Source organism: Lingula anatina, chromosome 2 (assembly GCF_051362555.1).
Source record: "Lingula anatina isolate TDL-2025a chromosome 2, LinAna3.0, whole genome shotgun sequence".
In the NCBI taxonomy this organism is placed as follows: Eukaryota; Metazoa; Brachiopoda; class Lingulata; order Lingulida; family Lingulidae; genus Lingula; species Lingula anatina.
In genome coordinates this window covers 44683838-44699354 of record NC_141768.1, presented here as the reverse complement: position 1 = coordinate 44699354, position 15517 = coordinate 44683838, and the positions used below count along the sequence as shown (strand labels likewise).

The 15517-nt window shown below is 35.9% G+C and overlaps 1 protein-coding gene across 2 annotated transcripts; it reads left to right on the top strand.

Moving 5' to 3' along the window:
- The first annotated feature begins 107 nt into the window (after nucleotides 1-107).
- LOC106170890 (endothelin-converting enzyme 2) lies at nucleotides 108-15184 on the top strand. Of its 2 annotated transcripts, none has more exons than XM_013550923.2 (20): nucleotides 108-594; nucleotides 2534-2742; nucleotides 2897-3027; nucleotides 3694-3876; nucleotides 4259-4351; nucleotides 5052-5173; nucleotides 5941-6044; nucleotides 6345-6460; nucleotides 6666-6764; nucleotides 7289-7369; nucleotides 7838-7944; nucleotides 8198-8256; nucleotides 8771-8822; nucleotides 9223-9290; nucleotides 9541-9665; nucleotides 10070-10135; nucleotides 10503-10598; nucleotides 11016-11092; nucleotides 11491-12700; nucleotides 13145-15184. In XM_013550923.2, the coding sequence occupies exons 1-19, from the start codon at nucleotides 197-199 to the stop codon at nucleotides 11588-11590; spliced, it is 2286 nt and encodes a 761-aa protein (XP_013406377.2). In that variant the 5' UTR covers nucleotides 108-196; the 3' UTR covers nucleotides 11591-12700; nucleotides 13145-15184. The 2 variants fall into 2 exon arrangements, with proteins under 2 accessions (XP_013406377.2, XP_086862322.1); XM_087006196.1 differs by having other exon boundaries at nucleotides 11491-13005.
- The last annotated feature ends 333 nt before the right edge of the window (nucleotides 15185-15517 follow it).

Below are 15517 nucleotides of genomic sequence, written 5' to 3'. Positions count from 1 at the left end.
AATCGGTTATCAGGGCCTATAATGAAGTACCCCACTTTACATTTGTTTCTTGAACGAAATTCGCGTGCACAAAGACATTCACCTAAATGTGGTGACTGTGATCTTTCAAATAAAAATCCTGTTGCTATGAAGGCATATCTCAAAAGGATTTGAAGCAACAAACGCTAAACAAAGTATTGCTGAATATTATCGCAAGATGTCGGAATCGCCGCACGAAAACGCAAATGAAATGGAAATGGACTTTAACAGCAAGACCAATCTTACAGATCCTAAACAAGAGGGCAGAAGATGGACTTCGAGAGAGAAATGTTTGGGTTTTGTCCTCTTTTTCTGCGCTGTTGCCGTAGTTTTGTTGGTCTTGATTTTGGTCCTTGGGGTATACGGTTTGGTTCACATATTCCCCTCGAGTTTAACTTCGCAGACGACATTGCCACCCAGAGCCGCGTCCCTTTATTGTATGACACAAGAATGTATTAAATCTGCGGATGCAATTTTGTCAAACATCAACGTCTCTGTCGATCCCTGCGAAGATTTTTTTCGTTTTTCGTGTGATGGATGGTTAAAGAAGAACCCAATTCCGGACTCCCAAAGCAGGTAGGCTTGGCGTTACATACTTAATAAAGACCAGTTGGTGTAGAGAATTTTGTTGCACGTTTCATTATTTTTTCAATTGTATTTTGGTTAACATAGATGTAGTATGAATTTTACAACTACACGCACATGGGTGCAGAAGTCTCGGCATTCTTTGTTCGTGAACTTTTATACGTGTACATGTGGCAACGTGAAAAATGAAAAGGAAGTACCGTAGTGAACAATTTATTTTGAGCCAAGATTAGAAAGTAGTGGTTTACTAAAATGCGAGAGTTGCACTAGTTTTACAAATAAAAAATGTTTTATATGTGCCATTAATTCTTTCCTTTATTCTTATCATCCCTTTGTTTTACGTACACAGCAGTAATAACCCGCCCCCTACCAGAACCACAGATTGATTTTTCATCAGATATTCACAGATTAAAATGTACCGTACATCATAAAATATGTGATCCTGGTAGTGGGTAGTAATGACGTGCTGTGTAAAGAGCGACCCCAACTGAACTCTTCACTAGAAACACATAGATACTAAATTGATATTGCCAAGACATGCAACATTGACGTTTCACATGGTATTTTTTTTCCTATTTATTTCCTTATTTTGCATGCATAGCTGTTTTACAAATCAGCATGAAGAACTCACTATCGCCCTCTACTGACCTTTAACATGTCGCTCTGAAAACATTTACGGTGTTTAGTTTTTGAATTGATATAGCCAAGACATTACATTGACATTGCAAATATGGTAATACCAGGGGCAGATCCAGGATTATTTGAAGGGAGGGGGAGGGGCAGACTCTCCCACCCCTCCCCCTTTGGCTTGGGGTTCAGGGCCCGCTGAAGGGCCCCGATAATTTTTGGTATTTTAGAGAGCGAACGGTGCCATTTTGTACGGTTTAGCACTATCATTCAGCTAGTCGAATTTCAAATTTCAAAAGGGGACCAATTCTGTGTACCCTGAGCGTCAGACCAACGTAAAAGCTAGCTTGCTAAATATACCTTGTGGTGGAGTCGCTTTGGGTTATATATGAAATCAAGATCGAGCTGGCAATACCGGAATCTAGAACCTAGGGTAATTCTGTGTAATTTTTTCAGAAATCGAAGGGGGTCAGGATTCCCCTGACCCCCCCCCCAAATCCGCCACGGAATACTAGGTTTGCTGAAACTGTCTTTTTACAAGCACCACCATCCTTTATTCATTTATTATATTATGACATCAAACAATTTCCCCTCCATAAGAGCGTTATCACTTCAGAAAGCGATTACATTGATTATTATTTTGAATTTTTGAACTTAAATTACTTCAAGGGACATTTCAGGTAAAAGGTCAATTTTTAATGTATATTCTCACGAAAGATTACAAATTTAGAAAAGGGATTGTCGGTCCAGCCGCTCCCCATGTTGTTAGGCGGAGTTGGAAACAAAAATATCACCACATCTCTCTACTCCGCTTAGCCAAGAGGAAAAATACATTATGCGGTTTTATGCGGCATTATTCGGTCCATCCCTATCTTGAGATTTTATTATTATTATTTTTTCTACTAATATCGCATGTAATAGCGGACAACGTAATATCAACTTTTCGATGTTAGGATAAGAGCGCCTCAGGAAGGATTGGCCAATAATATGTTTTGACGTACCTTGATTGTCACCACTGAGAGTAAAATCTTTGTCTTTTCAGGATAGTTACAATTTGAATTTGCGCCTGCATATTAGCATATAGCGTGCATATACCATCTTTGTTTTTTCCTCCCTGGACAGAGTAGCGAGACAATTGTAAAACAAAAGCCATCTCGAGGCGACTTTTTATTGGCTGAAGCTAGGACCCAAACAGACTCCGAAAATGAAGTAAAACATGCACTAAGTGTTAGTTCTGTTATATGTTACGGTATAAACAATTAACTTTAGCATGATAATCACAATATAGTCGCTATCTTTTCAGTTGGAACAACTTTAATTTATTTGACAAGAAAATCAAGTCGAAAAACAAAGAGATTTTACAGAAACCTTCGGAGCGGAATTCTAGCGAATCATTTGAGAGGAAAGTTAAGTTGCTTTATCTAAGTTGCATGGACACTAATGCCATCGACCGAGTCGGTGCGAAACCGCTTCTTGAAGCCATCAGCAAGGCAGGTGGTTGGAAAACCATAGGTAATTCTCAAATCATTTTCCCATTTTATACACCTATAGCCGTTACAATAATGATAGAATTTGCCTCTCTCATAAAACCGCTTCTTTGATGAGATTTGTAGATTTACGGTTTAGGCTCATAAATAGAGAGTTGAAGAATGTCGTTATTTTAAAGGTACTTGGGATCAAAGCAATTGGAGTTTACGGGACAGTGTGACCACCCTCCTGTACGATTATTTCGTTCAGTCCTTCGTTGGAATAAGCATGAAGGCAGACGACAAGTCACCAGATGTCAATATTATAATGGTAAGCTTCGAGACATACCACATACAATTAAGAATTGTAATAAAGTAAACATGCTCAGTTGCACACTTTATTTATTTATTTATTTATTTATTTATTTATTTATTTATTTATACACTCGTGTGTAATGTTGCTCATTGTTGATACTAAATGTCTATTACTGGAAAGCGTTTCAGCTTTAGATATGTTAACATTTATCCCTACAACAAAAAGGCATTTAAATCACACAAAATTATGGACATGCAGGTTAAATCTAACGTCTCCTGTCAAGAAACGTGACATACCGAACGAATAGTAAGTCAAGGTGATTGATAACTTTGCTCGTCGAATTCAAGCGTGGCGTCAGCGCAATGGCGGTCATTTGGAACACGTGCTGTAAAATGCACCCTTTAAGCTACACGTTTTTACCATTGTTATTCTATCAGCTTCCAGGATTTTTTTAGTGTTCATGTAATTACTTGCAGATCCAATAATTTTTTTTCACATAACTTTCAGTTCTTCTCTTCCTCAGACCGAGAATGGACTTATTTCATGACCCAGAGCCAATTAAGGCATAGAAGGTTTTCTGCATCGTGTCCTTCCCTGATCAGAGAAGACAAATGAACAAGTTGTTCCCTCTCCAGCCGGAAACATAAAACCGAACGATTTTGGTTATTTTTGTACTTTCAGTTCAATCAAAAGAGGCTCGGAATGAGAGACAGAGAGTATTACTTCGAAAATGAAACCGAAAGTAAGTTCATAAAGGGTTACAAGACCTACATGACGACACTGGCTGAACTGCTGGGCGCAACGAAGGAAAACGCCACTGATTTTGCCAACGAGGTGTTCGACTTTGAAAGGGAATTGGCAAACGTGAGTCACTTAAGTAATGTGCATGTGCCAACTTAATGGATATTGAACCCCGAGTTTTAAAGGTGAAAAGCCTTTTTAGAACACCTGCTGTTGGTAGAGGCGTTTCCAATGACATCTGAAACTCAGGGTGAGCTATGGCAAAACAGAGAAGATGTTTAAGTTAAAGGTTTACTAAATGGATGGAAATATAAGGGGTGTCAAATTACAGATGATTCAATATGGCATCAAGAACAATATTTTTTGTCTTTTTCATTTTTTATTTCCAAATTAAGTTAAACGAGTAAATATTGAATTGAAACTTATTTTCAGATTTTTAAAGTTTTTCAATGTGCCATACTTCTTATTGTCAGTGCTCAGAATGGTGTAACTTTTTTAATTTTAGATTTCGTTTCCGTCTGATGCCCCAGAAAATTTGGATCCTAGTCTTCGATATAACAAAATTACTGTGGAAGACCTTCACAGTCTTCTTCCTCAGGTAACTCCGGTGCCAAACATAAAATATGAAAACGTAAAGTGAATATGCAATGCTGTCCGATAGAGTGCTCGTTTGACGTAACGATATGCATGTACATATATTAACGTTATTCGCAGAACTAGGACAAGACTATCGTCCACTTTTTTAAAGACCAAAAGCCTTCATGCTGTTGGAATTTTCAGTGAGTAGGTTACTTCTTATCAGTTACGACTCCTCCCATATATTTGTGAACTCAATCTGCTTTTAAAATGATAAAAGTATCATTATTATTTCAGAATATATCACACACGTATCATATCAACCTCAAGAAAATTTTATTATGAAAACCATTTGTTTATTCATTTAATTATTTATATATCTATTTATTTATTTATCATAGTTAGTAAGTTTTTCATTCTTATTTATTTACTTCATTTATTTATAAGTTATCACTGTTTATCCACTACTGATTATTTTATCAGTTTATTGTATTTTATTCATTCATCTTTTTTTCATTCATACAAATATATTTATTTATCACTATTTCGGACATCCTTTATTTTTGTGTTGTTAATTTAATTATACGATTATTCATTTAAATTTTTCTCGATGATGTTGATGTCGCCCATTGTTGCTCATAGTTGATACATGTGTTGATGATGGGGTGTATATTGTGTATATTGTGTTCAAACACGTGTCCAATACATTCTTTGTTGTGCAGATCAACTGGACCCAGATCCTGGCCACAATAGACGTGGAGGTTGACCGCCGTACTGCTGTTATAGTATTCAATAAAGAATACATGACGAAACTTTCAGCACTGATTGACAGGACGGATTCAAGGTAGTTATTGATGGAGACTTGAATATAAGTAATGGATTTAGTCTATGATTAATGATAAACACTTAGTTTCCATTTGCTTTCAGTAGCATGGAATCAATTATCTGTCTTACATATGGATTACTGAAATGTCTGAACTTATTTCATTTTGAACTTTGGAAACAGATATGTCCTGTTATCTGACCGTCATACGTATGGAGATGAAGTCGCATTTTATCCTATGAAGTCGATTTGACAGTAAAATCAGAGCATTTATACCATGAAGTGGTAATATACCATGAAGTATCTTAACATACGTACTTATTTAGGTTATTTTATTCGTCCTATAAAACAAGTACTAGTTCGACAACAAATTTTTCTTTTTTAAGTAAAGCATTGACGCTATTTTTACTTAGCAAAGTTTGAAAGTATACACGCACAACCAATGCGATATTGACGAAGTGAAACGAAAACGATCGCTCCTCGATTTCGGCGGTGCAGGAACGGACGCGCCAAAGAAACCCTCTGCTATCCAAAAGTCATCTTTGTTTAGATCAAATACGTGTTAAATTATGTAATCATCGCCATACATTAGCTTCAGATCAAAACTTTGTTGGCAGCAAATAAAATGGTTACCTGAATTCCATCCAACTGAAAGAGAAAAAAAGCCAAACCGCTTAATGGAATAATTGATCTATGTAGCACAGAGGCAAAAAACTAACCGTTTATTTTCGGCTAATTCTGTTGCGATCTTTAACCTTTGTAACAGCATGATTTTCACTTTTTTTCAGCATCCTCAGCCAATACCTCGTTTGGGCTTTGGTGCAAAAGCACGCGGTAACTTTGTCAAAGGAATTTGAAAAGGCGAGAGACGAATTCAGGAGAACATTTTATGGTAATTCTTATATTTTATATGGGCGTATGTTTTAAAAGTCTTTTCACTAGGACAATACACTTTTCTGTAATTTTTAGTACGAACATGTGCTTTTGTGACTATTGTAGTTTGTAGTTTAAACTCTTAGGTATTGACGAAAAATTGCACGTGTTTCGTCTTCGAACATTTAGCTAGTCATATGTTCCTAGACTCAAGGAAAGATTCATCAAAAGTCATTATTAAAATTCACCCAGAATTTAACAATTAAAAAAAACAACAATATTATTGAAAACCAATCTTTTTTTTTTTTTTTCAAAATAGGGGCTGGTCCGAAAGAGCGTTGGGAGAAATGTGTGACGTACGTTGGTAATATGATGGGCGATGGGTTATCCTCACTGTATATCAGGAAACACTTTTCTAAGGAATCCAAGGAAGAGGTAAGAAATTCAAGATTCAAAGATGTCTGTCTACACACACACACACACACACACACACACACATAATACCCATGGAACCCGGTTCGTTTATATATATTTTGCATTTATTGGCAAATACTTTAACTTATGTTGTGACGTAAGAAATGTTTGACCGAAACAGACATTAAATACAACTATGAGCATTAATCTCATTTGTTTATCACAGATAATAGACATGATAAAGGATATTTTGAAAGTGTATGAGGATCGCATTGACCAACTGACCTTCATGGACGAACCTACCAGGAAAAATGCCAAAGCAAAGGTAGGACTTGAAAACTACAGAACATGACTTCGCATCATTGATAAAATCACTGCCACAGCTTCAAAATGTTGGTCAAATTCAAAAAATGAATATTGCCGTTGATGTGAACTTGTAGAAAAGTTGCTCTGAGGACTTTTTTAAGCTTTAGGAATCGAAATACACGTCGTTTTATTAGCTTCTGCGATATCTGAGTCTTTTATACGCATAATTAAGCTGTCTTATTTGTCAACATTTAGTGTTCAATAAAGTATTACTACATAACCACTCAAGGGGGGGGGGGGGGGTCCAGGACTATTTGAAAGGGGGGGGGGAGGTCCGGCTCTTAGAAATGACAAGATACGAAGTTTGAACCATGTCTACTGTTGTTTAAGTTCAACAATTCTAAGACAAAGTCATCACTCTGTTTTGGATGGCATTTCTATTTTAACTGTGTTGCAATAAAAAAAGTGCACTCGTTAAAAGTAATATATATATATATGGTAACTTTGAGCACAATTAGCGTAGTAATTTTTTCATAATTCCAGCTTGAAGCCATACAGTACAAAAAGATAGGGTTTCCAGATTTCATGCTCAACGACACTCACATGGATCTTAGATACAGACACGTAGGTTGTGTATCTTTAAAGACATTTATGCTGGTTTATGGCAAAATTATAAGTAAGGGAGACTTCTTCGATTGAGCTGGTGAAAAACAGGCCCATTTATTATCGACATTAAAGTGTTATCAAATATTATAATAAGCAATAAGTGAATAAGCCAGCAACCAGTGGATAACTTTACGCAACATCGCAGAATTACAGAATTCTGATACTTAAGAATATATATTCATTATCATGTCTATCATGTAATATTTAAATCTATACTACAAATTAAACAATAAGTGGGGTTAACTATGGCCACCACAGCACATGGGTGCTGTACCCCACGTTAAGTTAATATTTGTTAAATCCATATTGGAAACGTGCATTTTCAACTATGACTCTACACTGTGGCGTAAAAATTAATTTTTATTTCTCTAAAAGATAATTCTTATGTGTCCATGTATTTTTAACCAAACCCCTTTCAATTTTCAGTATGAAATCAAATGCTCCGACTGCCATTTTCAAAATAAAATGGACGCCTTCCGTGGAGCACGTGCTTATCAGCAAGAGGAGTTCAAGAAACCAGTCGATAAAGAAAAGTGAGTCTCACGCTGCCTTAAACGATAACTCAAGTATTTATAATAGGCCTATTAGATCGTATTGCTTAAACTTTTTTTGTCCCTTTAAGAATTTTGAGGCATTTATAAAGAGATGGTGATTTGTCTTTTCATCTCTTTGTAAGTTTGAATACTTTTGTACATGTAGCTAAATGCGAATCAGTTGTGTAGGTGGTGTCGCACATGCACGTACGCGTACATGTATTTCTATCGTGTGATTTTCCTATCCTTACAGATGGTTTTTAAAGCCCATTGATGTGAACGCCTACTATAGCTCAAAGCATAATGAAATGGGTTTGTATCGAGTATGAAAGTAACATTCTGCTTGGTAAAGTAGCCAGCATCCCTGAGTTTCGTTCCACAAAGTATCGCGATTGTTATACATGACGAATATTTCTAACAGTGCCTATAGTGCTGTGCCTACGTTTTTCGCCAGGCCAAGAAAATGAAAATTAGCTCGGTCAAAAAAGCCCGCATGCTTATTTCAATGAATGGGTTACACTATGAGCCCTATTTAAGACCTTCTGGTATTTTTTGAAAAATGAGAGGATATACATTTTGGATAACCGGGCACATCTTTTCTTCACTTAATTGTGTGATATGTACGAATATTAAATCGAAATAGCAACTTTATGTAGGCACTAAAATTATTATTATTATTATTTGTGAGATTCTGTCGCCATATATATATTCCTTTTCTTTTATCCGTATGATTGCTGATAGACGTTCTTTTATCAACGAAGACCACGCAAATAGTCCTTAAATAGGCGAAGAAATTAAATATCAAGACCCTTTATTTTGTTTTCAGTTTTCCTTGCCGGTATTTTGCAGCCACCATTTTATGCTCCTTATTTCACAAGGTAGGCTTCCCAGCTCCACACTTAAGTTCTATTCAAATTTCTCTGCAAACTATCTTGTCAATGTATAATACATAATTCTCAGTACCAGCAAAATTTTACTAGAACTGCCAATTACAAATCGCTGTGTAATTACCTCTCATTGCCACCGAACTGCCGAATTTAACAATTTATTAACGCTTGTTACACTTTCAGTTATATCCTTGGTATCTTGGGCCGCTTTCATAAATGAACTTAAGGTGAAAAGATGGTGTTAACAAACCCAATATTCTATTTAAGAGGAGTGATACTGATACTGTGGACAATTTAGATTTTGATCTTTAGGATAGGATGAATATTTGGTCTTGAGGTCTTGTATATTATTATTAGATTTTAAGTCAATTATGCTGATTGCATTTTTCAGAGCAATGAAGTATGCTAGCATTGGAATGATTGTAGGACATGAAATAACGCATGCTTTTGATAAAAGAGGTAGGGAGCTATCCAACAAGTTTTAAAAAAATGTTTCGATATGTTTAATGCTGTAGAAAATAAACCTAATTTTACACAGAAATTCTTGTTTTTAATTCATGACCCAGTCATTGGGTTAGTTAGTGTTTATTATCGTGCAGTATTATTTTCATTGTTAAAATTTTGAAAAGAATTGCTTTTTCAAAGACTAAAGAGAAACGCTTCTTTCTGAATTTGTCACGATTCAACCGTTGTTTGTTTCTTTTCATAGGTTCCCAATACGACAAGGATGGTAAATTACAAAACTGGTGGACCAATGAATCTCGAAAAGCTTACGAAGAAGCCACAGAATGCTTTTCCACTTATTTTTCCAAGTACGAAGTCTCCGGATTCAAGGTAAAATGCGTGGCAGTTGACTGCAAAACCAATTTCTACATGACCGTGTTGGTTTTTGATTCCAAACTCAAAATGCTTGGCCTACTTCAATTCAGGGTAAAGCTGCAAGCAGAGCTCCACTTTTAATTTTTTTGTAATATCTTTCTCCTTACAAAGAAGGTAAAATAGTTTATTTACGAGTACTACTATATACATGTACTGACTAAAGCTAAGTAAAACTAGACTACCTTGAAAAAACTTAGGTTTTAAAGTACTTCTGAGAAAAATCAGTAATCCATAGACCCAACGTCTAGGATAGCAGTTAAAAATGTTAATGCTTTCTAAAATTCTGACCAGCGGTTATCGCATAATGATGTATAAACCAGTCATTTATTCAGGTTTTTTGTCCATACACATACACATAGGTAAATGGGGAACTGACTGTAACAGAAAACACCGCAGACACTGTTGGACTGCGTGTTGGTTATGCGGTGAGTGTATAACGTGTTTATATTATATTATATTATATTACATTATATTATATTATATTATGCAGTGACAAATATCGCGAGCAAAACTTGATTCGATTACTGGGGGTAAGTGAAGACATGGGGATTTTTTCAAATAATAGGAGTTTAGAAGGTTTTTTTTTTTGCACTAGCATTTGTTTCTGCATTAATATGTGGCACACCATTATGTATATCTTACTTCAAAATACTGTTTCGGAAAAATGTCAACCCTTGTCTTTGCTTCCATAAACTTTTTCCTGTAAGTTCAAAACCGACAATGAAATCTTCAGGATGATTTATATACAATGTTTATAATGCAGTATTTTACGAATATCGTGTATTGTTTCAGGCCTACAAGAAGTGGGTCTCCAGAAATGGCCCGGAGAAAATGCTGCCAGGAGTGAACAGGACCCCAGAGGAGCTGTTTTTCATAGCAAACTCAGCGGTAAGGCTATTCTGCTGCAGTTGTACACGCGTTTATAAGCTTTTATAACAACTGATACCAACAAGGAGCTAAATATTTGAAAGAAATGGGATCGAGAAAATGTTAAACGGATGGTTATTTCATATAAACAAAAAAAAAAAAAAAAAAAGCTTAAGCTTATCAAGATCAGTACGTTTCGATTTTACCAAAGACGTATGACATTATGAGTGCTGTTCACTAAGATGACGTCAGTAAACAACGCCTGAAGTCCTGTGTAATTTTAGATTAGTTTACGGTTTGTGTGCGCGTGCATGTGTAGGAAGAAGTGAGTTTAACCAGACTTGAGTTAAAAAAACTATAAATAACTGCGAAGATTTAAATGTTGATAAAAATGTACAATTAGAATTGAACATTTTGTAAGATTTTATACTATTTCAGTTATGGTGCGGCCACACTAGGTTAGAGAGATTAAAGCTGAGCATTTTGAGCAGCGTACACGCCCCTCTCGCCGTAAGGTAAGCACTAGCATTCGCTACTCCTTATATTCTAAAACATTCTCCGCCATAGATTCACGACCTGGCCTGGTGTCGTGGCTGGTTTCTAGGCTGAAATCTACGCAGTATAAGTAACCTAAAGCTAATGGAAATCCAGTATGGTGTGGTTCAAATTTTGTTCTTGTCTCAGGTCTGTGGTTTAATCTTGTCTTGTATTGTATGGTCACACAGACACAATCATCTTTGCTCATTTAAAAACACACGCACACACACACACACGCACACACACACTTATTCTTTCTTTCTCGCTCACTAACACACGGTCTCACAAACTTTTCCTCCCCTACACACGCACACACACACACGCACACACACACAAAAAAAATACCAACTGATTTGGATTCTATGGGATTTTACAGAGGCCAAGGGCCCGCCTCTCAAACGCAGGGATTTGCCGAAGCATACAAATGTGGTCCCGGCTCGCCTATGACCCCTGCCAAGATTTGCGACATTTTCTAGAACAACGGAGAACTTCTGGGATAACGGTCACGCAGAAATGAAACAGCTTGCAATAATATTGGTAGAAATACATAATAATCCATTAATAAGTGGAAATATATGTCACCAGTGTAAAATATATATAATGAAAATGATAATATTTGTTTAAAGTCTTAAATCCGATTCTGTTCAGTGCACTTTACAAAACAAATATGAAATATTAGAAGCAAGCGAAAGAGAGGGAAAGCGGTTATTAGAACAAATTGATTTAAAAGATGTTAAGTTGAATGCCCGTCGTGTTATCAAGTCTATTAAAAGTTGATTCCCTTGATATATATATGCATATTTACCTCATCATACTTCTTATCGTGAGAGAGGGGGGTGGAGACACTGGTTTAAGTGTTATCTTCATTTTTCGGAACTTAAGTCAGGCAGTCTGACGGATAATGATTTTAATATACTTGCATTTAATTATTTTTATAATATTATATATTTGCTAAATTAGCTGGTTATTTTTCATAAAAAATATACATGTTAATGTGGAACTGGTTTTAGATAATATGCATAAATAAAGCTTGCCAGAATAACAGATAAAATTTATCGTTTGTTATTAAATATATATACATGTATATAATATATTAGTGGAAATGAAACATATTTGTTTGGTTTTCGTTGTGACAGATGAAATGTCACCTCTTAAGGAAGCAGGCCTAGTGGCAAGAAGACACAGTGACTGACAAAATTTTGGGGACACCTTACTCTCTCAGCTAAACTCCCGTGCCTGCTGCCATCTCTCTCTTCCCAACCTTCCATTGAAAGCATAAGATTAAGTACTGGGATATCGTTTTATGACACCTGAGTTGATTTACATAGAAACAAACATGCTCTCTATAAACTCTAGTTTAGATATACTTGTCTGGGGAATAAAAGCTTAGTTTCGTGTACGCTATATTGAGTTGATTAATACGTAAACAATGCACGGCTTAATCTATAGCCCTATTCAGAGTTTATGTTGATTTTCTGATTAATCCTCAATTTCAGTGTTTTTGCTGACGAGTTTCTATGTAATTTCGAATAAACACTGCGAATATTAGATGTCCCCATTCATTCGGTATCCTTTTTCGATATTTGGTAAGTACTTCAATCTTAAAATCTTGTAATTTTATAAATATGTTTAAAAATACTTTTCAGACATTTATAATCTTGACTGTAAGGGCACATCTGTTTTAACTTTATTTTTCTCATTTTCGGGCTGTCTTTCTCTCGTTCTCTCTATTTCTCTCTCCCATAATTTATAATGTCCTGGAAAGGACTGAATGCAGAACAGAAGTTAAGTTGTATGTGGATAGTGCTAGTTCTGTTATTCCTACCGTTACTAGTGGCTATCATTTGTATACTGGCTGCGGTAGGGATTATTCCAGGGAGACAGTCAAACGGTATGTGGTATGATAAAGAAAAAGAGGAATACATGGATAAAAACAAATACGAAATTTATTTAAAAAACATGAAAAGCTGTTTTTCCTGTATCTTTCTATAGAGCAAAGTGACATTTTAGGCTTATTATCTTTTCCCCAGATAACCCAGTTGCGGTGCACCTGACAGGTACTGGCATTGACAGGGCCATCTATGACGCCATATCCAGCAGCTGCAAGGGCCAGTGGAAGGTCCACTTTCTGACCTATAACACCTCAGAACCCGTTATCAACAGTACTGCCGCCCCGCCCACGCCTAGCGCAGATGGCACGGATCTGATCTGCTGCTACAACTTCACTGACCATTATAAAAATATGTCCATAGAAGAACGACCGCTGATAATTGAAAAGGCAAACTGTACTGACAACGGCTTATGTAAAGATTTAGTTATCGGAGGCAAACGGTATCCATGCGTTAGCGTGGCATCAGTTTTGTCAAACAGTATCGCTATCATAGTATACGGGTTTTTGTTTTCATATCTTGGCTTGTAATAAATGCATATACTGGGTAGAATATCAATAAATGAAGTATTTTTATGTTTTGCATTGTAAATTATGAAGAAAGTAAGAAGAGTGTGTACTCTGTATGTTGTTGGCTTGATTGAATATTAGCGTTGCTGGATGTTCGTCTTTATATAATATTAAGCGTTCCAAAATCCCAAACTTCAAATACCGTTACAATTTCCATTTATTTCGTTACATGGGCACATACGTATAAAGGCTAAGCATTGTTTCGTGTTTCGAACAAAAAATATGAAATTAAGAAAATCTAACCCAGTGTAACTGGCCAATACTTTCGTTACTTTTCAAGTTATAATTTTCATTACTTTGAAATGTGATTGTTGTCCTTGTAAATGAGGTGATTGTTTTAGGTATAACTTTGTTTAAAGAATAAGTGAGCCGAAAAAGGTAGAAATGAGCGTTTATTATCCGACTCTATGTTGAATGTAAAAAAGGACTGTGATGAATGAAAATAAAAGTGAACAAAGTAACGGAACAAAATTCTACAAAATATGTGTTTAATGATGGCCTTCTGAAAACTAATTACATGTATATTCGCTTAGCTCCTACTGTTTCGTCTTTAACTACCAGCACGATTATATACTCGCCACTCCTATTCCATTGCCATTTATTTATGACAATGGGGAAGTTTAATGTTAGGATAATGAATATATGAACAGGATATACAATATTGGAAACAAGAAGCCAGCACCCAATGCTTTCAGTGCAATTTTGTTGCATGCCAAAGTTTAAACTCCCTAATTTAATCGTGATTTAGTTTCGATGTGACCTCACCAAGTCTAGTTCCCATTGATTTGTATAGGTAATCCACGTCCTAGATATAGACCCCCTGACTTCACGCTAACCTACACATTACACGTGCCTCAGTTTCGTCACACCTGACCCCCACCCGAGATACCAGATCGGAATTATAAAAGAAACAGCGGGCGGAGATCAAGCGCTATCTTCGAAAACGTGAAACCAAGCAACAAAGAGGAGTTGGTCTCTAGAATTTGGAGTTTTGAACAACGGCAGACTTTTATAAGTATACAGAACACATGTCTTTCAATAATATTCACAATGTCATCCCGGCGGTTATTCAGGGCAGTGGGGCCTTTGTAGTTGTGTGTAATAAGACGACCATTTTACCAATTTTTAACCAAATTTATTAACTGGTTCAAAAATACAAAACTGATTGTGATGTTTTATTATTTGTCTATTTATTTTTGTTATAGTGTGAAGAAGATAGTTTTGTGCGTGTAATGCGTATATCCTTTGATTTCACAAAAATCTATCTATCGACGCAGACGACTTCCACGGGCGTAACCAGGCATACGCACGGATGCACTGTGCGTACAATTTTTTGAGCCAACCATGATATTATTCTCCATAAATTCAGTGTATTTTTCACGGAATATAATTGTACCTGGGAATTTTCAAAATCTGTGCGTACAATTTTAGAAGGTCTGGTTACGCCCCTGACTTCTGACCAATTATATGAGCCCTGTAGCCCTGTGTTGGATCTGAGGAATTTTCTAGTCTGACTGTATGTTCACTGCATTAAGTTAATTTGTTTGACATAAGTTTTGTAATAAACACTAAAATCTCTTGAATTATCATAATAACTAGCATTCTTATTTCGTCTCCTGGTTTAGCCAAGTTGCTTAAAACTGCTTCTTAAAAATTCACATATTCGCAAAAACTTTTATATTTGCAGCGTTTAATTATGAGAGGCAAATGGCTTGTTTTCACAGGAGATTTTATTTGTTTTTATTTGCAACCCTTTTCATTTAGTAAAGATCTCTAAACAATAATTGTAAGACTGATATATTCGCCTTAAAGGAATGGTAAAGCGGTGGATTCAAGCCCTCTAAGGAATTGATTTATATATTTATAAAAATAAATTGAATGAAATTGAATATACAACGTGACTGCATTGACGTGTTTTCGATCAGTTGGGTTACGTTATTTTGCG